The sequence below is a fragment of the Aquila chrysaetos genome, chromosome Z, assembly GCF_900496995.4.
Source record: "Aquila chrysaetos chrysaetos chromosome Z, bAquChr1.4, whole genome shotgun sequence".
In the NCBI taxonomy this organism is placed as follows: Eukaryota; Metazoa; Chordata; class Aves; order Accipitriformes; family Accipitridae; genus Aquila; species Aquila chrysaetos.
This window is the reverse complement of record NC_044030.1, coordinates 66,630,929-66,656,807: the sequence shown is the minus strand read 5'-3', so window position 1 is coordinate 66,656,807 and position 25,879 is coordinate 66,630,929. Positions and strand designations below refer to the sequence as shown.

Genomic DNA, 25,879 nt, shown 5'->3' with positions numbered 1-25,879 from the left:
TTAAGACCACAGTTCTTCTTCAAGGCAACAGCTGTCTTTTGTGAATTTTATTTAAAAAATAATTTCTTTTAATCATCCATTTAGAGCAGAGATTGTCTGGTCAATATTTAACTATGGTACTCTTTTTTTTTTCTTTGTGGTATCCCAGGGTATTGCTCCTCTAGGCAATCTGTAGTCTTCTAGTTTCTTTAAAGCTGAAGTTTTATTTCCTCAGGATAGGCTGCTTTTGCCACTGAAGGCAATAGTAAAATTTCATGGAAACTGAGATTAAACACCTTTCTATATAACTATATAGCACCTCTGTGGATTAGACTTCTTTATGAAGTACCACATTTGGTTGACTTTTCTGATTTTCCCCAACTTTATTTTGTGTTATCTATGCAAACAGTACGATGACAAAAACACAGTAATCAAATTATTCTGGAAATACGCTTTCTCTTAAGATGTCACAACTATGGGATGTATGTAAAAATAATTTAACTTGCAAAAGAAAATCAAATACAGTAACTAGGCAGAATCAACCCATGCTTTTATTTCCATTGCATATAAAATTTCATATGAAGGTATTGATGTACAGTACTATCCCATAGGCTGTAAGAGAGGCTAAGAAACCAGTGAAAGAATAGTCATGTGCAATGTTCACACAAGTTGCCACTCTCAAGACATCCCCAAAGGAAAAATCAAATTAAAACAATAACAAAAAATTGTTCAGGATTTCTGTTGTTATAGTGTCCCTTTTATACCGTTTAAAACAAAAGCAATCGATTTCCTTTGGGCCAGGGCTGCTAAAATCTACAGTTTGTGTCAAAAAGGAGGCTCTGTTTTTCCTCGAAAAAGAATCTCTCCTTTCACAAAGAAGTCGCATGCTACAAGGGCTGGGCATCGCTGGAATGGAGGAGGTATTTACCCCGCTCTGGCAAATTCATTGGTATCAGCTCTAAGTAGTCTGACAAGTGACAACATGCCAAGTCAAACAGCGAGAGATGCTCAGTCCAACCTGCAAACCTAATACTAGTGTTACTGATCTAAAGGTTTACCACTCTCCTGTAGATCTAGTGCATTATGCTATACACACCTGTACAAAGCCTTAGATACATCTATATAAAATAAAACTTTGGCTGCTTATAACACTAATATTGGTGTTGGAAAGCATTTCCAAGATTAAAGTTGTCTTCTGCCCTACTTTATGGATTCTGCTTATACAATGATAATTTGTGCTACTAAATAAAGAAGGGATATTACAGATGATTGTAAAAGTGTATGAGTTATACCCTTTTAATTCTGATCACTCCATTTCCCAATATGCATTAAAATCAAATGCTTATTAGAGATGCTTTCCAAAGCTGTTTCAGTGCAATTCAGTACTGAAATACAGCATCCATTTTTTTTTTTTTTTTTTTAGGAGCAAAAAATGGCTGCAACAATCCCTCATGATAGCCTGTAAAAAGACAATCAGACAGGCAATACAATTATATTGCCAGATGTCTGGAAAAGCTTGAACTTCCGGTAGGGTCATGAATGAAAGCTCATTGTAGTATCATGCATATTAGCTTGTACAAGTAACCCCATCAGTTAGCAACTAAAAATATGGTAGAAATGCCCAGCCCTAGCCCCACAGCTACCTTACTTTCAAATGCAGCAAAACAGAAGAAAATATTGTTTAAAGTTAAGGCACAGCCCTGGGACCAAAGACCTGCAGCTTTTTTTATTGATATATCTTTATGTATTTTATACTTTTCTTGAATCTTCCATAAACAAGCTCTAAGGTGACACTGAATATATTACAGGAGAAAAAAATGTACAAGGAATATGTATACACAATAATCATTCTCTCACCAAGAGTTTCCAAAGATAGCAACACCACCCTGACAAGGATGATGTTATAGTAAGAACTGATAATTTACAATTAACATTACAGTATGTACATTACAATAAATACATGGTTGTAAACAGAGACAAACAAGACTGTATTACAGGTAAGGTCATTTGGTGAGAAAAATGCATGGCACAAATAAAATAAATAATACATTTGAAAAGAACTATCAAAGCCTTCTGTAAAATCCATTTCATTCAAGTTTTTTAAACTTCTGAATGCTTTTTCTTCTATCTATATTCTTTCATTATTGTTTTTTAATGACACAAAACAATTTAATTCAAATACAGCATTATTGAGTACAGTAACTTGCAAGCTAAAGTGTACTGTTATAAGCAAGGTGAATTTTCTTTTTTCCCCCACTCAATACCCACTCACTGCATTTACTTATGGCAAAAATATTCAGAACACATAAAGCCACTTGTAAATTGTATTGTTTTAAAGCAGTGTACAATGCTAAAACACACTTTGGCAAAAGAGGAAAAAAGATTGTACAGTGCATTATATCCCCAGTTCTAAGAAATGATAGAATTTTCAATTATTTGATTGTCCACATGTATGTATATGTATCTCCATATGGTTATTCTTTCCATTTACTTTCAATTAGTGCAGATACAAAACCTTTCCACATCCCTATTGGTTATTTTGGAATTTATATTGCTTTTCCATTATTAAGGTTCCAGGCACTCTTGGGGATTGAAAGGATTTTTAGGTGGAGCAGGTTCAGGAAGAAATGATGAAAAACAAAAAAAACAGTCAAAACCTGAAAAAAACCCGTAAGTTCTCTTCATTCTCTTTCCTCCTTCAGCATCTTCTGTGCTAAGGCCCTGTGAGAGCTAAAGGTAGAGAAAACTATGACCTGGATATAGAATAATGCAAAATGCACTTAAAAGCTGAATTACTAGCCAATTGTTTTTAAAAAGGTTTTTATTCCAGATCTCAGACACTTAAAAAATCCCCTGTATTCATAGTTGCAAATTTATTACAAAATGAATCCAAAGGGGAAATAATGGGTGTTGCTATCTTTTGTAAAGAATCATTTTGATACTGTCATTTTACCAGAATTTTACAGAGTGGGAGTCTGCTAGCTTCCCTAGGCAACTATTTCCCATCTTCTATGCTCAAAACTACAATTTTAATAAAGAGTAAAGTGGAGGAAATAGATTTCTTTCTTCTTTCACATGACCAAACAACAGGACTGGAAAATGACAAATATGAACTCCTACCTCCCTTTAACCTTCCAAATTACAGAAGCTTTCAGTACCAATCAAACTGAAATGCAGGATTCCCTCAGCACAAGGTGGATAAGGGATGAAAAGATCTGAGATTGAAATAATGTGGAGTGAACTACAATTCTCATTATGCATTGCTCATTTACTTAAAAACATAGAAAGACAAGACTGACCTGGCTCTTCTTGCAACAAAGACAAAAAAAAAGCTAATCATGATTTTTATGTTGTACACATGTCAGATTAGCAAATCGTTTAACCAGATAGCTGACATAGATAAAAAGTTATTAAGAGAGTCAAAATTGGAAATACTACATTAATGCTTTTTTCACCAGAACAAATATTCCTTACATTGTATTAGCCTGTTCTGACTTAGCAGTCTATAGGTCCCAGCCGAAAATGATCTGGAAACATGTTTCAGAGGGACGAATTTTATTAGTAGAGAAGAAGAGCTGCTTTTGTATTAAGATGACAATTCATTACCTTTCTTACAGGCTCTAGTCCTGCAAATCCACAGCTTACTGGTCCCAGTTGGTATCACTGGGACCACTTCCTGTAGTAAGACAGAATTCGCAGGATCAGTCCACTATGAGGGCAAAAGCACAAGTTAAGTTCCTCTAATATGTTTGGGAAAATTGTGATGAAAAACAAACGAACAAAAAGCTATCATACTGAAAGAGTTTTATGTAACATAAAGGATATTCATGGAACTCACTAATATATAAAATAATAGACTTATAGCTCAATATTACCATGAGATTATAAGGTGCAAAAACAGAAGGAAAGGAAAAAAACCTAGAATTATTATCCAGTGTAGCACAGATTTGTACTGAAAACTTGCAAGTTAGTCTTTGGAAAAAAAATAACTAGTGGCAGATGAAGTCTGAAAGTGTTTTTCTTTAAATAGAATACCTCAGTACATTTAATAATAGAAGTAAGCTCTACAAAAGATCTCTCTTTTGCATACTATACAAATTGCAGAGGTTAGTGCAACTCACTGGGTCACACTTTTTTCAGTCACGTATTAGGAAGACTTGAAATTAGAAATTTATGCAATTTCCACAGCTCATCTTCCTATTGGTAACAGAATCATCTTGTGTGCCATCATTTATGTGCACTTTGTTTTCCAGAAGGAACCTCAGTTTATTTTGTTTCCTCTCATGATGAACATTATCCAATGCTTTGCTTTTGAAATACAATGAATTCAAAAACTATCAAAGCATACCAGCATTCACTTGGCAGGTGGTACTCCTCTGAAAACATTTGCTTTATTTAATCAAATCTGCCAAATGGAGAGCTTATTAAAATGTAGTTTATGGATGTTATCCCCCCTGCTTTCTGATGCCATGGAGGTGAAAATTCTGGTTACAATATTCCTGAGTGCCAAACTGAGTCATCAAGGTCAGTTTTGATCAACAAACATTCTGGCAAGATGACAGTGAGTTGTGACCATGGTTGTAGCATATGACATACACTCTGGAAACCATTACCTAATTAAAAAGCAAACAACAACCAAAAAACCAAAAAAAACCCCCACAAAGAGAAAGAAGAAAAGAAAGGGAGAGGGCAACAGAGAAAGAGACTGAGTCTTCATTGTTACGTGTCAGGAGAATGGTCTTCTACCACACAAGGCTCTGTCTGATTCTCCTCTTCTTCTACTTCTTCCCCTACTTGCTCATCAAGAGGAATTTCAGTGGATTCTGAATCCTGGGTGCAAAGAGTCTTGGAGTCACTGCAGCTGGTGTCTTCTTCTACTTGACTTCCACTGTCTTTTTCGGTGTCTGACTCACCATCTTCCTCCAGTGTTAGCTCAAACTGGAATTTTTCAGTTTGGCCCTGCCTACCCTCTTCCTGGTCATCAGGTGCAGGAGAGGGACTTTGAGGGATTGTGCTCTGGTACCATTCTCGATTGTCCTCCAGTGTATCTAAGATATCCTGGGCATCTGGGTGAACAAGATCTGCCCACGTCTCCCACAGAGGATGAACAATGTAGTCTATGAAACCCACCTATTTAAAATAATACAAAATTAGGATGACCTCTTATTCACAAAGAAATAAACAACTATGCCTGTAAGTCATGCAAAGTATGAGAAATATAATGCTAGTAAGAGACACTAGATGCACTACCCTTACTGGTGGCTGAAAGGAAACCATGCTGGTTTATATAGTAAATAGGGTCTTCTACATTTCAAAAGTCTGATTCAGGATATTGGATAAGGACTTGGAAAGGATTTGGTTGTCAAATGAACTGTTCATTCCAAACAACTCCACTGCATCTAGTGAGCCAAACAGCTGCCTTATATTTAATTCTGTTTTTGAAGGAAACCCTAATGAGCAGCTGTACAATACTCTCTTTTGATGTGCATGCTACATTGCAGATCATGACAGTGATGGAATCCCTTCAGTGAACACACTGCCATGCACTGTGTTTTCACAGTAAAAATCTCAGCTCCCCTCACTTACTACTCAGGAGCTGAATTAATTAACTAGTATGAAAAAAGGGAAATAGTGCATTCAGAAATTAATCAAAACATGGCTATGCACCATCCTTTTCTGTTAAAATGTCACACTGTGTTATTTAACTGCCTACTCAAATCAATTACCTGTGATTTTTCTACAGATGCATTGTGCTTATCACACATGGGACTTATCTCCATTCCCCTCTCTCTTTCGCGATCTCCTTGACGGAAAAACTCCTCCATTATTCTGTCTGTCCATTGGCGGTAGAGATGGAGTGGCTTGGTTGGATTGCTTAGATCTGCACAGTGCACCATATTCTGAAGAACCTAAAATAGATTGAACACCTGTGGTGTTATTACTCTGGAGAAAAACAGCTCCTTTTCCATTTACACTTTCGGTGGCTGTGAAACAGAATCTTGAAAATACATGTAGTGCAAGATTTATTCTAAAGAGCAAAAACTTATCTGCTTGGGTGTTTTTCACACTTGAAGTAGTAGCCATGAACTACCTTGCTTCTGCCTGTATAAGGGACAGAAAATCTTTGAGGGAAAGACCAACCAGGTGCTGATAATTTGGAGGGAAGGCCAAAGCCTCATTTAGTCCAGATGTACTCTAGCACCTCGTTACTCTCTCAGAGTAAGTACCTAAGTATTTCACAGGTAGGAAACATAAAAGGATGTAGAAGGAAGGTAGTGAGTCATGGTGTGAGAATGGACAGCTGATCTAACCCATGCTGGTGAATGGGCAGGCCAATGATATTGAGGATGTAAGTTAATAAAAGTGACCATCTGCAGATGAATTTTCTTACCTGAATCCTGTCTGAATAGTTATCAAGAAGCAGGACACCAGAACTGGTCACTTTTTTGGTTTCAACCATAGTCTTCAAATCAGCCAACAGATTCATATGCTTAGACATGTCTGTTGCAAGTACCTTGAAAGAAACAAATAAATGACTATTACATAAATTTTCTATTGATTTTTTAAAAAATCTTTGAACACATAAACAGTTCTGGTGGAACCCATAACTTCTGTATCTAAATACACTATAAAAGTCTGAGTCCTGTATGTCATTAGTGTCCAAAATAGTTAGGTTTTCATTTTGGTTATTTTAAGAATACGATAAAATGATTGTTCAGGATTATCTGATTCTGAACAGATCAGCCTAAATTCATCATCAATTCAGTAGCAAATTTCTATCTGTGGTGGTGAAATGGCATACATGTCAGTACGAAAACAGCTTGAAGCAGGATTGTATACCTTCTAAAAAGGTACAGATATTTATTGAAACTGAAATGAACCCACTATTCATGTTTGGATAAGATAGAATAAAACTTCAAACTTTTACTTCATTGGTTATGGGTCTAATGACATGTAATTTATCATAAAAATGCTTCTGTGCTTCATTATTCAATTTGCTAGCACTATGGAAGAGGGACTCTCAAGCAGAACTCACAATGTCAATGACCATTTTCCTCAATGATTGCCTCTGTTTTTTGGTCAAATTCTGGAAAATGTCACAATTTTCTTCCTGCAGCAGCTTGAAGCCCACAGCTAAGTGATGATTCTCCAGTACTGATGAGTCATTGTACATCAAGGCGAGTTCAGAATCTGCAATAACAATCGCACAGCAGAGTGTTACTAAAGCCTCTGCTTCTACCAAATCCCTTAAAATTTTTCAAATTCATTACATTTGTAACAAGATTTACAGATAAACTTTTAGAAGCAGAGTTCCTGTAGTTCACACAGTGTCAAAAGTTACAGAATTAATGATTGAACATCTTAACAAATCAAGGCAAAGTATGTTGAGGAAAATAAAGAAAACATTTTGCAGTGAAGCATGTACGTGTGCCTGGAGTGACAAGTTAGAAAAAATACAAGGAAGGTATTTTTCAGAATACATTTTCCTATCTGTATGAGGTCATATGGAAAATACTATATGCACAAAAACACCTAAACTAAAACACTCTCTGATGTTTTCTCTTCTCACGCCTCTCTCCATCACGACTATGAAAATTCCATTGTTTAAGTCAAGTTGCAGCTATCCAGCACTCAGACCTGGGAATACACAGCTGAGGCTTTGCTGCAGGTCAAGCAGAGAGCATGCATCTTGGTTTTCAAACCATGTCCTTCTGCAGTTATCTAAGGCTCTCAGACACCTACCCAATTAGGCCTATGGGTCATTAGTCCATGACAATTTGGTATTTTGAAAGGAGGCTGGTAGGATGGTAACAGTTACGCTTCTGGTCTTTTTCTTGGAGGGTCACGTGGGCTGAAAATGCAAGTAGTGGCCTTGTCTACTGCCTCATACTTGAGCATGGTCAATGCCTGATGCCGTAATGCTGCCTTCTCCAACAGAAAGTATTCTTGACTCTGTCACTCCCAAGAATAACATATAGCTTCCTAGCAATGCCTGGGCTAAGGCACACATGCAAGGTCTGCATTTGTCTGCTTAGACCTGCTGAACAGCCAGCTCTGACAAATAAAGGCAGTTACAACAATTTTCTGCACAGCTTTAGCTTCTACCTGGGGATACTGCGCAGTCAGCTTGTGTATGTTCTAAGACACAGCTTACAAATGAATCTCTCATAAAAAACAAATAGTTTTTATGCAATCACACTTGTCATGTGTGATCTTAACTTCTATTTATTACAGCTGTTCTATCCTAAATCTAACCATACGTCAGTCTATTCTACTCTGTGTCCACTTTTATCTTCTCTTACAGCAGCTTTGTTTTAAAATCCCTCTGGCTCAATGGGGTGCCTATAAAAGCTCTGCTCCTCAGAATTCATTAGTCTCATTATCCATTCTCCTGCTATTTTCCTCTCCTGTCTTGAATACATCGACCTTCTGAATCAGGAAACACTTCCTCTACCTTTCCTTATCCTGACGGCAGCAAAACCAAACAGAAAAAGGAAAAAGAAAGCGAGTTTGTCAAATGATCTCTCTTTCATCTTTCACAGAACATTTACAAGGCTTGTCTACTTGTTATTTTTCTTACAAAGAACACAGGTGCTAGTTTATTTCCCTTTCAAACAGCCTTCTGATGAGCCCCAACTGCAAAACACTCAACATTGCCAAAATACTTTGGAAGGGCTGGAGCTACAGACAGAGCTAAAACACGCTCAATGTTGTAATGGAGGTGGAAATGGAATGAAGTTCCCCCTTGGTAATGGTAATCTCTGTAACACATTATAAACTTCAAAAGTATTTGTCTGGAAGGACAGAGTTACAGTGATCAAATAAGCATCTCCTCTGATGCTAATACAATCCATATTTGTTCGTTCTTTAATAACATTCAAGAGGGATCAGATTTTTAGACAACTGTGTAATAGACTTTAAATCCTTAAATAGGGAAATAATATTCAGAAATATCACATGTGAGTAATTATAAAGAATAAGCTGAAATATGGCAAATATATACATACTTTAAGTAACTTTAAGTCTATTATGCTTTTTTAAAACGTATTCATATACTTCTTACTGAAATGTTAATACTTTGTATGGTTCACTGGAAAACAAACCTAGGTGGAAGCAAATGATCTTCTAAAAGTTAGGAAAATGTAGGATTTGAGACCTGAATTAGGTGGTCTTTATCTCTGTCTCTGTCCCTACAGTTTCTTCCTTGTACACAGAACAAATCAAAAGGGATAAAATCCCCTTTGCCTCCTTCAGCTTGGCGACAGCAGTTCCAGTTAGTTACTTGATTGACCTGGCAGCCTTCTCTATCGAACGCTGAATTGAGAAAAACAAGACATTTCTTCTGAGCCACTAAATAAGCAGCATCAGAATCACTCCTAACTTAGCTGAATTTCAACTGTCTACCTAAAAGTGAAAGCTTTATGTATCACTACTGGTCCCTTCAACTAGCCAGTCATCCTGCTTAAACCTAAACAACTTGGTGGTTTCCCCGTAGCACCTCAGAGCCATGAATATATCCTGATACTCAATTTCTGATTAAACAAATAAAAACTTTACTTACATATGCCCACTCTTAAGAATTCAGGTATTACATGCTGTTTTGTGCACAAAGCTTGATTAGCTCCCTTCCTATACCATGCTGCTGAACTGTACTGGTTACCAATAAAGCAGCAGAAATCTAGAGTCAATCCCAATCCTCCTCCATGCAGATGAGTCATCAAATTAAATTTCACTACAGGGTGGCCCTCAGGCCATTAAGGCAAGTAAGATTAGATGCAGGCTAAACTGGAGTGGAGGTCTTATTTGAACATACAGCAGCAATGAGTCAGAAGAGGAGCTCCCTTTTTCAAACTGTACTGCTGATTTGGGGTCATGCTATTCTAGCACCAGTGCAATAGATTAACCCAAGTGCAGGAATGACAGTACCTGTAAATGTGCAACCAGATGGGTCAAATACACAACCCTAGGTATGTTTCTGTTTCTGTAGCTTTTTCTTCTTATGTGCTTGGATTATATAGTACTATTTCAACTTTTGCATTTTTGGGTCAGTTATCATAAAAGGAAAAGTTGTCAGATGGCAAAAGAAGTAACATTGTATGACGGAACTTGCACTGACCCTACAATGTACTACCCACTTATAATAGTAACATACGCCACTGAAATCAAAGCAGGTTACACTGGGGCAACGAGCCATTCAGTAAACGTGTCATGATCAGGTCCAACAAAGCTAACATTGTTTTTCTTCAAGTAGAAGAATAAAGAGGGGGGGAGAGGTTCATGCAATGCTGCAGAGAACAGCCTTGAGGAATGCAGAACAAGTACACTAGGTTTCAAATTTGGAGATGACATTAGGGTCTCATTTCATTAGGGTTTTTTTCCTCCACACATGGAGTGCCAGCAAGAGACTCACAAAAAAAAAACAACCAACCAAAACCCAAAAAACCCCAAAAATGTCCCCTGCAGGGACAGGCTAAGAAAATTCAGTCCACAAGGCGTGAGTGTGCAGAGATCAGAAACCAAGTACAGCAGCCAGGGAGAGACAAAGATGGGCCTGCCAGTCTTCTTGCTAAAAAGAAACTTGCTTTCTGAATTTCTTAAAAATGTATGGTTATCCTTGGTCACATCATACGTTTCCAATACAAACACATAAATTGCTGTCTTCCTTTTTTTTTATTTAATCATCCTTCCTTTTTCTCCTACAACTTTATTTATTTAATGTAAACCAACTGACTTCCAGAAGGGGCCATATCCAATACACTGAAACAGTGCCAGGTTTGTAGTTCATGTCTTAGTAATTCTTGCTAGGGGGTACTATGAAAATTATTTCTAAAGTTACAAGAAATGCAAAATAATAACCAGGTTAAAATACAAACACCTATCTATTTACTGAGAAAAGTTACAGACAGAAGCAAACAAGGAATGAACTGTGTATTTTTCAGGTGCTATGTGCAGATCTTGCAGCAAATTTTTGAGAAAACCACTGAATATCAAACTTACTTGTGTTGATAAGAAACTGGTTTGAAACCCCAGGATGATCTACATCATGTATTGCACTGGCAAAAATTGCAGCAAGAATCTCCAAATCAGTGAACACTGCCTACAAAATCATGAAACAGAAATGACAATCACTAAACAATGAAAAAGTATTTTCAATAAAAAGGACTCTACTTCGAATCTAGATCTGAACCAGCAAAATATATTTGAAATATATCACAGATCTCAACAGATTTTACATACAGACTATCACAACCTTTTGTATAATTGTCAATTATGTAGAATTTCATAAATATTTCAAGTTTTGCCAACGTAAAATGATCCTTACTTCACACTGACAGCTTCACTACTTTCCATAACTGAAGTTTTTTCAGCTTCAGTCTGTAAATAAATCCACTTCTATTAGATCATTAAATACAGATTAGATCATTAAGTACAGGTTTCTGACTTATAGCACAAATGGAAGTTAAAAATTTCAGCCTGATTCCTACGTATTGTCCTATACTTGAAAGATGCACATCTCCTAAATGATGCTAAAGAAAATGGTGACAGACTACAAGCCATCTTACTTAACATTTACTGACTTTTCTTCTGTATGAGATTATTAGGAAGATAGGAAGAGAGGACTGCAATGGACCTGGCATGTCACTGAGCCCAGTCCCCTGTTGTCACAAGCATCCACATTATATAATTGCTTTCGTAATTGATCAAGAACAGCTCAGAAGTGCGTAGGTCAGCAGTGGCACTGGGCAGACATTGCTACTTTACTGGCTAAAGCTCTGCTAAGAACAAGGCCATGAAAAACAGTTCATCTGGGAAAAAAAACCAAAAATGCTACTGATGACCACTTCAGCTGTTTGGTGAAGCCAGTGGTGATTTAAGAACATGATCTGATTTTTCTTCTTGAGATAAAATCTTTCCCAAGAGAATTCCTGAGTCTTGGAGGATCGAGACCTGCCAACAGTCTTAAGGTCCACTTATAATGCTCTTTTCAAGAAGAAAGTAAAGCAGAAGCATTCAGTAACATGAAAGATTGGTCATTATGAAAAAGAGGCAAAAAGCAGCCCTCCTTGAAAATGAGGGCAAATCCTTCTGAACTACTAAAATTTCAAGTGCTTGCTTTATCTGCCTATTTCCAACAATTTACTGGGATGTATCAATTTTTGCTATACTAAGACTCGAATTGTGCTTAATAAAGGGAAAGTAATCTCCATCTTTCCTCCGCTTCTTTTTACTTCAAAGATTGACTCACTTTCCGACAGGAGAATTCCTCAGAAAAGAACATATGAAATGTTATCCTTTTCCAGACAATTTTGAAATATTTATGGAAAAAAAAAAAAAAATAGTCCAAGAAAAATTTAGCACATATTCCACTCTGCCTGAGAAACAAACACAAAAGTAGCCTTTCAGGACCAGAATAAATATGGACAAGATAAAAAAATAAAAACCAAAAGGCCCTACTGAGGGAATCCCATTTTATCACTATCTTTCCTAAGCTATTCCACTAATAGTGGTCAGTGAGAAAGCCACATGGGAAATAACGACAGAGCAGAATGTAGTATTAATAATGAGATGGTGGAAACAAGTTATGCGTTGTGTTATGATGAAAAAGGTTATGACAGGACAAATCTGCATGATTTAAAAGACCATGTGACAATTTCTGCACAATATTTACATGTAAATAAGCTTTGATCCTCACAAAATATCTTTAAAAGAGCAGAATTCATGAAATGAATGAAATGTTAAGATTTGTTTTAAAAACATTGCAGAAACTAAGGTATTTAGTATTTAATTTAGAAGAGTCTTAGTATGTCCCTTTCTCTCATGCCTGCCTCTTTCCCACCTCAGCATAGTTTACCTCTAATGCTGGGGTTGATAGCAGGACATGAGTTGACTGAACAACATCTGCAGCATGTATGTTATTGTGATATGCCACATCTGCATGGTAATGGTCTTCTAGGGTCATCAAGTAAGTTATTAAAGTATCAACTGGAATCTTAAATGTTTTTAACAAGTCCCGTTCCTAGAAGAGGGAAAGAGAAACAATTAAGATTACAAAGCACAGAAGAATCCCTAAAATAAGCAAAAAGCAGCATGGCTGCTGCTACTTGCCTGAAAAATGGTGTGCATGATGACTGTCAGAGGTCTGTTTCCAGATAACTCTGCTACTCTGAAAACCTGAAGGCCCCATTTGTTCACATCTTCTAGTTCCTAGAGCAGAACCAAGCAACAAACATGTTGAAACCTAACACATAAATTCCAGTGATTTCTGACTGAAACAGCTACACACAGCAGCCCTGTGAAGATTCAAACCTTACCGCTATGAAAGTTATATGCTAAACTCTGGAAGGGGGAAGCTGTGGCTACTAATCTTGCAATATTTGAATTTGCAGCTACCAACTTTTCAGATTTTAATTCACTAAGCAAGAAAGAGTGCCTTGTAAAGGGATTGCTCCAGAGGGAAAAATGCTACAGTATCTTGAATGAGCTGAACTGACACACTTTGCTATCTCACTGCCCAGTGACAGCAGAGCTTGGCAAGGAGGAAACCTCCAGAGATGATGCAGTTCTGCTGCTGTCTCCCTGGTTCTCAGAAACACTTTTCAAATAATGGGGGAGATTCCTGAAAACATAAGGATAGGCATATTTCAAAATGCAAAACTCTAAAATTAAATGAATAATCACTTTACACCAGTTTGAGATTATTGCCAACTAGTTAGCTGCTGGTGCAAAAATCATAGGAAATGACACTAAAAACAGAAACACAAATTATGTACATAAAATGATAAAGCTAAAGACAGGACCTGCAAGGATACTCTAATGCTATATACCAGTTGTACCTTTTAAAAAAACACAGGGCTGCTATGTATTTTCATTCCTGTGACAGTATATGGTATGTTTACTCTTCATTCTTCAGGTATTATTTATGAATAAGCAGCTTTATTAATGCATACACAAATGGTAATTTACATTCCATCTCCAGATGAAATCCTGTTCACGCAGAAGTTAACCCTTATGGCCCGATTCTGATTTTACTTGTTATTATTCCACTTCACCAAACTTATATTATTTTAAGCAAGACCAGCCTTTAGTGCTACAGCTTGAAATCAGTGGTTATAAGCAGATGATGGAATAATACTGACAAGTCCTCTATTTTAATTCGGTGGTTTAAATTCAAGTATTTATATATTCTCTACCTTGGCAAGAACATCTTCTTGGTCTGTTTTAACTCCAAATCTGGGAATACTGGAATTAGTTAGGCTGGAGCTGTGCATCAGTTTTTTGACTCCACTGATCTGGGACATTGGCCTCTTCTTTTTCTCTTTCTCTTTCTGCGTTGGAGAAGGGATTTCAACTTCATGTTGTTTGTCTTCAAAAGAATGAAGAAACAGAGAATAATTTTTAAAGGTATTACAAAAATTACAAAATTCGCTGTTGAGTTGCATCTTATGGATATTGTAATTCTTAAAAAACTTTTTTTATTTTTATGTTTGGAGACTTTGCAACAGATACTTTGTATCAAGAGCAATAAAAACAGGAAAAGATAAACACAGACCTGTAACTCAGTATAAGGAGATCTCTATTTTACAAATTGCCTCATTATTTCTGAACTGGCTTTATAAGTGACTTGTGACTGTCTATTTTCCACTTCTCCTGCAGCCCCAGTGCTGTAGAAAGGGGCAATCTTTTCATTATAAAAACGCTGTTACAACTGAACAGAGATCTAAACTTCCATTTTGCAAGAAAATTTAAAATTTCTTCTTTTCCAGGAAAAACACTCTCTGAAATGGCATTTCAAAAACAATCAAAACAGTATCTCATGTAAACCTTTACAAAACATTTTCAGGACTTGAAGGACCTAATACTTGGGGACTGCTCCTGTTTGTGTTAAGACACTGTACAACTCAGAAAGCCTTTTGCCAGCTCTATCTGCAAGTGCTTTGGATGTAGAGGCAGTTCACCCCAGCAATGCAGTGCATTTCTGCACCTCCCAACCAGAATAAGTAATACTGACAAAAGGGCTGTTTTGCTAAAACCCAACATTTTGCTATGGGCTTTTGCCTCCATAGCAGTATCATCGGCATCACTTCATATACCTCATCAGTGTATGTGCCAGCAAAACTTTAGACAAGGATTAAACTGAGAGTAAAGTATATTTAGGGAATTGCCAGCTGACTGCTGCAGAAACAGTATGGGGGTGTGGGGCATTGCTGACATCTGTGGTTCCCAAAGAAACCCAAGTTAGTGCAACAAAGGACTCTCCTGCCAAAACTGCTAAGAATTTGCATTAATTTTTTTTCTTTTTATTCATACTGTATTTCAACATAGAGTTTTAACGACTCCCTCCAAATTACCTCTTTTTTGCCAAAAAGTACCTGCACCTTTTCTAGTCCTCAAGAAATATGCCAGCAAAACCAGGAAAATCCAGAACAGATGTTTCTAACATAGGAGCCTAGCAAAAACTATGATTTAAAAAACACCTTAGAACAAAAGAAATTAAAAAAAAAAAAAAGAAAGAAAATTTGAGCTCTTTAAAACATGTCTATTTTTTCCTTCCTGCAATAGCCATTTTCAATACAGACACTGAAACCAGACAAGGATAGCAAGTCCACAATTACCAGATTGTTACTGTGTTTGCTCCTTCACTGCCTTTCTTTTTCCCATTTTTTTAATTACCCTTTAGCAGCCACATTTACTGGACGCCTCAAATTCCAAACAAATCACAGCGAAGAAGAGACTGTGGAAATGTCATCAAGCTTTAGCCTGCAGCACCGAGTTCCCCAATTGCCCCCACCATACTTCACCACTCTCCTCACAGGGACAATCAAGAAAAGGGGGAGGCAAAGCACTGCAGTTCTTGACTGGTGCAAACCGACAACAGATGAGGAGCAGTGACTCGTGTTCCTGCTTTGATATTTATGGTTTCAGTCATATGTACAAAGTTTAGACCCATCAAAGGGAGGTTCGTAAGCCAAGCTGTCAGATTAACTCAAGTGAAAGGAAATGTCTGTCTGAACGACTTTAGATCTCCAGAGGAATTCCATGGGACTGCCTCTGCTGTTTTAACTACGAGCACACAGGGCAAAGGATCCTGCGCCCATCTGAATATCCAGAAAAGACAGCTTGCCATTTTGACCCTGGTTATGCTATGCTCATTGGCAGGTTCTCTTAGATTTTCTGTTCATAGGAAAACAGGTTAATGACACTGAAAAACAAAAACCTTGCATATTATTATACTCAATGTAGGAGCCTTATTCTTACACAAGGAATATATTTGTTGTCATTATGAATAACTTCATACATGTCATACAGCCCTACTTGGGAAAACAATTTTATTTTTTTTTTTAAGAATAAGAAGAACAGAAAAACTTGTTTTCTCATGACATGTTCCTAACTTTGAAATGTGAGAAAGTCTCTAGATGTTCAGGAGATACATTATGTATTAAAAAAATTAACTAACTAGACTCATTGACATTTTCTATGGAGAGAACGTTTTCCCTCTTCACATTGTTGCTCAGAACCTACATACTTAGACTGAGTATTTTGAAAATACTCTATTTAAGCAATAATTCTGTAGATGAGGTGTTGTATTCCTCTTGCACCTACAATTTTAAGTATCCTAGTTTTTCATACAGCCACAAAACAGTACCCATGGCTCAGTAACTAAGCGATTGCCTTTCCAGCCCTCTTTCTGCTCAAGACTGACGTCTCATGTGAAAGACTGACAGATCCATTTCCTTACCCTGTCAAAATGAGCCTTAAGTTTTCAAGTAAACGCAAGCAGAAACTGGTATCTCAGTCTTTTCAGCCTAAGTGGGTCATCTTCTCAGGCAACTGTACACTGTGACTTTCAGGGCTCCTGAAGCTGCGCAATATTGCTTCTCCATGACAGAAGCTCATCCCTTTCTTCTTATTGTCTGAAACCCTGCTGTGCCGCAGTGCTCAGGCACACTACTGCAATCATGGGTAAACTAAACAGACACATTAATCGATCCATTTAGGATATGGTGACAGGCAGGATAAAATGTACTTTAAGAACCCCGCTTCTTCCAAAAAACACAAAAAGCACCAGCTATGGTATCTCACATAAATAAAACAAGATGTATCTTAACATGTATGACTGGTGCTTTTTAAAGTACTTGTTATCCTAATTTAGATGTACTCAGCTGTGCCTCCCCTTAAAAGCACAGTCTTTAGGAACCAATGGTGTTTTGCTCAAAATATGTTTGACATTGGTATATTGTCTTTATCTTCAAGTTTTATTCATTTTCACCAGTTTTAGCAAAAAAAATATATACTTCCTTCTGCAAAGCCACAGAGGAGGAACCAGACTCTTTGTAATATTGTGTTGAGCTTTTTTTAATGCTCACATCCCACCATGCCAAGCTGTTGAGGCGGCTCTTCCAAATTCTCCTGGCAGCAGTCTGTTCAGATGCTGACTTAGTCATATCCATCCACCCACTCATGTGCAGGCAGGGAATACCAAACCATCAGAACTGCTACAAGAGTTCAGGAAGTTATGTGTGCTTCCAGCACACTGAAAACTCTTTGTGGTAACTTTCAGAAGGGAAACAGAGTGGAAAAATTCTTTTTAACATAGAAATAATTAATTATGTATTAATTTCTTAATAATGTAGCAATATAGTAGTGGTAATGTTACGTGAAAATATGTATACGAACAGTTATCTCTAATTACATACACAGGGAAACCACATACACAAACAAACTGAGCTCTGAGAAAATGGATCTAACATGATCTCTCTGTTCAAACACTGAACCATGAGATACTAAATGTAGTTTCTGAAAACAGAAATTAATATGGAAAGCTACTTGCTTTTAAGCTCTATCACAGACCAGAGAGAGATAAAAAATGCAAGGCAGAAAGGTTAACTCCCATCATAAGTCTTACCTAAGAATGTGTTTGATATATATTCTGAGACCTGATTGCCTGACCTGCTCATTTCAGATAGGTGGGTTAGCTCCCGGTTGAGCATTCTTTTAAACTGGAAAACAAAACAAAACAAAGAAGCGTAAAGTTAGCAATCAAGATGTATTTTAGTTAGGATGAGAAAATGCAGTCACTTTAGAATTGGGAAAGGACATGACATTAAGAATATAAACTAAACTAAGATAACTAAGAAAGCAAAAATCACATGTAACATCAACCTACCCTACTAACTTATTCGTGGGTTGGACAACACAATTCTTAACCTCCTAAAATACACTCCACAGTGATTCAATCACTAAGGCACAGGGTCCTACTAGTAACTGAAAACTATAAAACAAATGTATACACACAAATAGTTAGTATTACTCTTTTCAATTTTTCAATTTTACTTTGGAGAGAAAATACAAATGTATTTACATGGGACCCCTTCTCTACTAGGGTTTTCTTATCATATTTCTGAATTAATCTCTTTGTACATTTTTTTCAATTCATTTTGTAATATTGCAAGTTTACCTTACCTCTCATCATTAATCTACTAAAATATATTTGACAGCACTGCTCAAAACAATCAAAATATCTTACTGATTTCCTACACAGCAATATGAATAAAGCTAAGTTTTGTTTTCTCTGACTTAAAATTGTTATACTGGATCAGCCCAATGACTTGGCCATTCCACAATCTCAGAAAATTGTCAGTATCTGTATGAAACATCAGAACAGAAAATACCCATCTGTGGAAACACCTTCCTTTTCCCTCTAAGTTAGCAATTCACTCTAGGCACTCTGTAGGATAGAAGTGAATATTAACATTCCACAAAATGTGTAATTGATTAGATACTCATTATTGAGCCTTTCTTGAATCCTTTTAGACTCTAGGGTTAAATGGTAACTTGTGGCATTATGTTTGACAGGTTTATTGCATAATACAGCTCTAGCTATCTTACATGCATTTTCATTGACTATAGCTCTGCCTTGATGTTCTCAACAAATAGAACTCAGCAATATTTATCAGCGATTCAAACAACTCTTGCCAATGTAAATTAGCATCCATCACTACTGAATTTTACCTCCCATTGTGCCATCCTTTAATTTTGTTGTTAGATTTCTCAGTTCATCTTTTCTCTTAACAAAGCAAAATGATTTGTGCCATTTTCAGAATCATCATTCACCTTGTAATAAATAGTCACAACTGGGTGAACATCAAGCAATAGCTATCCTTAGTATATATCCCTGTAAACATTCCTCTATGTTGAAAACTGTTAATTTATTATTCTGTATGAGATAAAGCACTAGACTAAACATTAACCACCTCCTTTCCATCCCACTGGAATCATCAAAGCCCTTTCTTCAAAGAGGCCCTGCATAGCGAAAGGTGCTATCTTCTTCGCAATGTCTTTGTAAGTCACCAATTACCATACTGCTCACAGGGCGCCAAATAAAAATTACCTTTAATATAACACTCTAACCATTAGCCACTGCATTTTCCTGCCATCTTGACATGCCATCAGCTCAGAAAGTTCCTGAGCTACAAAGACTGAATCCTACTTTAGTCACAAGCCAAAGGCTCAGCTTTGATCTCAGATAGAGCCGTGTCCTAGCAAGTGCTCAACACATTTCTGAGAATTAGAACCATACTGCAAATACAGCTACACATACTATGAACTACAGGGCTATACATTCTGCATGAAACCAGTATCAATCTCTACAGTGAGGTCTGAAGTTTGTTGCCAATGTCAAATGTTAATAAAACAAGTCAAGCTTGCCAAGCAGTAAAGTGACTGGTCCAAAAATCCTAAAGAGTATTTTTAAAAGCCTGCCTTTATTTTAACACACACTTAAGTCACACTTACTCACACTTGCATGCTTTTTCTTCTGTACCCACAAAGGTGAGAAAGTGAATTATTTAACATAAAACCTGAAGATCTCATGGAATGGCTTGTCTCCAGATGGTATCCAGAAACTGCAGGTTTGAATTAAATATCGTGTCCAGGAATCTTAATAAAATGTCAGAAGTTGACAAAATTGCATTAACTTCTAGGTATGTCATCAGTATACCCAATATTCTCTCTTCCTTAATTTAATCCAGCTGGTTCACCGGATTCCAACTAAATAGGGCCTTGTCTGTCTGGTTGTTTCCTAGTAAACCAATTCAGATGATGCCCAACTTTGCGATGCCATTTTTGCTGCAGAGCAACGCTACTGGTTCACATTCCACATTTTAGATAAAGACCATCTAGTCACCACTGGTATGTACTCTTCAGGAACTCTCCTTGAAAGTTTCCCAGCTTTGAAAGGAGAACGAATTAGTGTTTGTTTGCACTATGCTTTTTCTGCAGCTACCTGACACAACAAATAGGAAGGACTTTTTTTTTTTTTCCAAATCATAAATTTAATTGCAGGGAGTAAGCAGGGAGAACGTTTGTTATTGCATATTGGGAATCACATTGTGGAACTTAGGGAGTATATATTCTTTAAGAATTTCCAACTAAATATTTATTGTATGGATGTCCACAACAAACGGAAGGTGCATGGCAATCTTTTCTAATGCTATATTCCCCATTAGTCTGATGTAAAGCCTTGTCTTCCCACCTCCCATCACCCCATAAGTCAGCACAACATAAAAGCTAAACCATCAGCATGAAACCTGCAGAACAGTTTCTGTTGCTGCTGAACATGGGTGTATAGTAAAACAAGTCCCCCAGCTTCTGCAATGCCCTCCTGCTGACAGCAAATTCAATGAGAGAAGCCTTTGTCTTTGAAGAACTGTAGCAGCATGATTTCCTCATACTCTTTCACATGTTGCTGACGCCACAGCAACAAGACTTTAATTGACATTTATTTTGAAAACATCTGGACTAAGCAGGAGTTTAGAGAACTGTTTTGATTTTCTAATTATATGACAAAGCTTTACGACCATCATCCACATGGAAACAGATGAAGTTGAAGACCATATGCAGACAGCAGTTTCTGATGCAGAACAATAATGCTCTTTGAGAACACCCCCCCCATCCAAGAGAGATGAATAGTGATCAAGATGTTCAGACATTTTTGTTGATTACACCCTGTTTCAGTGTATCTGTATGTTACTTAATCCTGTGATGTTTAAAAACTTGTCCTTTGGGGAAAAAAAAAAAATACCTTTTTTCTAAGAAAAAAAAACCCAAACCAAACCCAAAGCCCCTACTTTCTCCTGATTTCACCTATTTCTCAAAGATTTCATTTTGGCCCAAGTGCACCCATATGTAGTCGCTGTTTCAAAGGGCGTTAACTTTCCACATATACATCCCTGCACAATTACTTTATAATGAAACTCTGCCTAACTCTCATATGGCTCCCACAAGATCTTACTGCAAATCAGAAGTTTCTGTTACATCTGTTGAGTCAACACTGTTTCAGTCATCCAGCAGATGCCTCTGAAGTGCTTGAAACTTGGCTAGACTGTCCATACTCCCATCATTTGTCCTCTCAGAAATAACATTTACCACTTTATTCAAAACAAGCCAAACAAGACATGAAACCACTTTGTCGCTAATAGTAAATGTTAAAGATAATATTTTAAATCCGAATTTTACAAATCCGAATGCCATATACTTTCCCAGTGGAAAATCAATCATAATGCATCAAAACTCTTGTTACTAATAAACACTTACACCATAGACTTTTATGATGATATTGTCAGCTCAGCATGGGGAGGAAGCAGAGTTTTTTTGGCTGATCTACACATATATTGTATTATTCCTCAGAAAGAAAAATTTTCCTACATTAAGACTAGACACTGTTATACTGGAAAAATGACACATATATATTCCTTTGGAATATAACAGCCCTTGACTATAGTCTAGGAAATTCCCCCTGGAAATAGGCTATAAAACATCCATTAAGCCAATTACACAGTTCTTCACTGCTGAATACTGATCTCAGAGCAGCAGAGCAGTAAAGTATTGTCTGAAGAAAATTCCTAAAAATATTTCCTTAAGCAGAATTTTTAAATTTCATTTGTTTCTATTGATTTTAATGATTTTACTCTCAGTGTGGGGGGGAGCCCACAACACAAACACAGGCACAATGTTCAAGTAACATTAAAAATCTCCCAGTGACAAAAGTACAGGTGTACTTTTACCTCCCTTTAAAAACCTAGGAAGTCTGACAGGGAACTGCAATACATGAGAATAGAAGTGCATACGTCAATGAGACAAGAACAGTTTCCTAAATAGTGGTCACGTCCAAAGAACAGGTTACAAATGAGGGATTGAGGTTGGTAGTTTAGGTCCTTCTGAGCTAAAGCCCAATGTGTGCATATCTCTGCATATATATTACTGCTGTCAATCTAGGATAAATATACACAGAATTTTTTGGGAAAAAATAGGATACTTTTCTGATGTCAGCAAAGGTACATAGAAAAATGTAGACAAACTTTTGCAGTAACCATGTTCTCAGATGGCAACCAGAGCCCTAATACAATTTTGGGAAGAGTTTGCATCTCTGCAAGGAAGAAACTTCAATTTCAACTCCAAAGACATAGTGAAGATCCAACTAGAATCAATTCATGGCCATGAAAAAGTTTGACCTGTGTGCTTAATATATATGGGGTTTATTGATTGCACTTTAGAACATTTAACATTTTTTGCATAAAATTCTTGACTCAGTAAGAGAAAGCTTAACATGCAGCCTGCGGTTAGTTGTGATGGGAGGGGAAGCATGCAGAACCACCCCTGGTGTAGATGCCCTGTCCTGGTCGGGCCTTTTCCACCCAGGCTATCTGTTCCTGAACAGGGGATGTGCTGCATCCCAAGGACTGTAAAGAGGCTGCCTCCACTGCAACCTCTGGCACCAGCACAGAAGGTGAAGCTGGGGCTAAAGGTAGGAATGGACCAAATGGCCCCATCCTGCCTGTCCTTCAGTTTGAGTGTTAATCAAGGTTCAGGCCCAGTGGAGGCTGGAACCAAAATTCTCAAGAGCACCTGGAACCTTTCAATGCACTGGCTCCCAAACCCACGTGGCAACAGATCCCAGTTTCATTCATTCTGGCTGCCTCTTTTCTAGGTAACATTTCTAAAAGCTTACATGAGTAGAATACATCCATGGAACATTCACTCAATACTTGGAACATTAAACTTACATTACTATATTTTGTTTCTGAAATATTGATGCTATTTTAAAAAAAGATGTCTGTAACTCAGAAGAATAAACTACGTTATTTTACTGGATTTGAAAAGTCTTGTATTCTACAAAAACAAAGAGGAGGAACTTAAAATAGGCCAGCCTTATGATTTAATGTAAGGCTTCTGTTTATATTGCTTATCAATGCAAGACTATCCAGCATTCTTAACACATAAACAGCATTCTTTAGTTATTAAGATTTGGGTTGGAAGCCCATGTGTTTAATTAGTATTGAGATCACGCACTGGTTTTTATACATAACCTATAGTGAGGCACATATCTTTAAGCCTGGCATTGTCATAGTGGTGCTCATTGTTTCACGGAATGATACTCAATGAAAGCCAGGGGTAAATACTCCACATGACAACCATTCTCTGAAATATCATTAACAGAAGACAATAAAGTACAGCCTGAAGCACACAGTAATTACAGAAATATATGTATAGTAAGTGAGAGAAACATACCTAATGATGTCTTGAGACTAAGATGTTTCATTCTTACTTAGAATTTCATAAATACTCTAAATCATTGGTTTGAATGCCATAAAAAGCAGATCTTTGCCTCTTCACGTTTTTCCCATAATGTGTATACTGTGAACTCAAAAAGCACTGTACTGAAATTGTGTTAAAGTACTATTTAGCTTCTTAACTAAAATCATTGTCTACAGATAGTATAGGACACTGTCTATACAGAGGACTTTTTTTTTCTATGTGTCATCAATTACAGCTACCATGCTCTCTGCTGAACTTCAATTAGCACAAAATATATCAAATTTAAAGGCTAAATGTTAAAAGTGAACATTTTTTGAGTATTGGCAATTGAGTTTTTCTAATTTAGCAAGTAGGAACATGACAGCAGCTGCCTGGAAATGCAGGAAATACTTCCTGGTAAATTACAATAAATACCTCACTTTTAGCTGAATGGAATTCATCTTATTTTTTGGTAAACGAGAAAGGAATCCACCTAGCTAGCTTCATGGGATCCAATTTCTTCACAGATGACTGATCAAAATACTTGAGAATATATTGTAACAATTCTGCATTAGCAGAAAATGGTCACAATGACCTAATCGGACACAATGACCTAATGAGGGTTTTACGTTTCTATTTAAAAAAAAAAATCTGTGATAAAAGTAGGTACTAATACAAGCAAGCATCAGAGATTCAGCCACGTCTGAATATAATGCTTGTATTATTTTTAGTCATTTAATTCACCACTTGCATTATTTAGTTCAGGAGTAATCAGAATTTGCTTTAAAACAGAATGTTTTGGAACAGTTATTGTATGTCAAGCATAGCATGATGTTTCTTTTTCCTTTTTTACACACTTGATAATTATAAAGGCAACATCATTTTTTTTAAGCACAAACACATAAGCAGGGCTAAAACAAAGCCCAAACGTGGTTTTGTATTAAGTGAATTTCAGTTCTGTATGTTGACAGGCACATTGATTTAATTCCTTGGTGCAAAACTTTTCCATGAAGAGATAAAAGCTTATTTAATTCCATTTTCTAGCAGTACTGCAGCTTCAAGCTAGTTCAAAGCTGTTCTACATAATAATGTAGATCAATATTAGAAGATGACAGTTTCCAGTGTTTTAATCAATAAGCTGTCTCACACACACACACACACACACACAGAGGCTACCAAAAAATGCTGCTGGAACATACTGTTGATAATTTCACATTTCTTCAGCTATTAAAACCAGTATGAGACATATTCACCCATTATCCTCAGCCTCTTTACTCATGCTCTCTTCTTATTGCATGGTATCTCAGTTTTGAGGGGTTCTTTCTGAAATCTTTTAATGTCTAGAAATACAGTTTTGTAGCACTCTTTTTCTAAAAGGACACAAAACTCTTCTGAATTTTTTTTGGCTTTAGACTTGTTCTGATTATCCACTGAAGCAACACTATTTTAGAAGTCCCAGCACAGTTTCTAAGAAAGACTGTACTGCGCAGTTCATTCTCATTGCTGAACAAAGGCGTGCTTTTCTAATTTTTTACTTTGTATTTGTATTACTCATAGTCACACAAATACTCATGCTATCCACTGATCATGCAATCATGCACCGCAAATCAAGGTTCTTAAAAGGTAAAACAAAATCCTACCTTTATGTAGCCCCAAGAAACTGAGAGTAAATAGTTTGCCTCAGGCATTTTTGATTTTTTTACTATACTACCAATCTAACCTAATCAGTTCTTTGCTATCTGATACTGCAAAAGACTTCAAAGAAGAAAGATTCCTTTTCTCTCCTAATTATTTTTGCTGATCTTCAGGTTCTCAGCAACTGTGTGCACAGGAGGCATACTGAAATGAAATCCAACCGCGTGGTCTTCTGACTGTATAAATGCCATTTGTAAAAATCCAAGCATTTCAGAGGCAATGTTGAAGAGACATCTTGTACGAGCTGAAGAAACATCTGAAGAGCCAGGGATATGCATATTTCCTGAACACCAGGACTTAATGAATAATGTATGTCAAGATGCTCAGCTGCTGGAGAGACTTGCTCTATCAACAGCTACCAAATAAGGACCTGAAGGGGAAGCCACAAACGGTGCCAGTAATCCCTCCCATAGAGCCTAACTAGCAGCCAATAGTATGTCATCCTAAAAGATATAAATCCGAAGGGCTGGTGACATGATGTACGGTAATTTCCCATTGGCCAGCGCTGGGGATTCTCCTGGGCATGGGGTATTTCTTTTTTTTTTTTTTTTTTAACGGCAAATGCCATTTAATAATGGCATCCCTGGCTGCAGCATTCATGTGTCATTCTAAAATAATTGTGTTAAGGTCT

The 25,879-nt window shown here is 36.9% G+C and overlaps 1 protein-coding gene across 8 annotated transcripts in view; it reads right to left on the bottom strand.

Annotated features, from left to right (window-relative positions):
• Nucleotides 1–508: 508 nt before the first annotated feature.
• PDE4D (phosphodiesterase 4D) overlaps nt 509–25,879 on the bottom strand; it is a 659,227-nt gene continuing 633,856 nt past the window's right edge. For 7 of the 8 annotated variants that reach the window (XM_030004269.2, XM_030004267.2, XM_030004270.2 and 4 more), the window contains 9 exons: nt 17,885–17,978; nt 14,172–14,344; nt 13,087–13,185; nt 12,833–12,997; nt 10,978–11,077; nt 7,016–7,170; nt 6,371–6,493; nt 5,706–5,888; nt 509–5,109 (listed from right to left, as the gene is read on the bottom strand). In XM_030004269.2, coding sequence (XP_029860129.1) covers nt 4,699–5,109; nt 5,706–5,888; nt 6,371–6,493; nt 7,016–7,170; nt 10,978–11,077; nt 12,833–12,997; nt 13,087–13,185; nt 14,172–14,344; nt 17,885–17,978 — 1,503 coding nt within the window. In that variant the 3' untranslated portion in view covers nt 509–4,698. Of the gene's footprint in view, nt 5,110–5,705; nt 5,889–6,370; nt 6,494–7,015; nt 7,171–10,977; nt 11,078–12,832; nt 12,998–13,086; nt 13,186–14,171; nt 14,345–17,884; nt 17,979–25,193; nt 25,794–25,879 lie in introns of those variants that run through there. The other variant, XM_030004274.2, reaches the window with a different exon arrangement.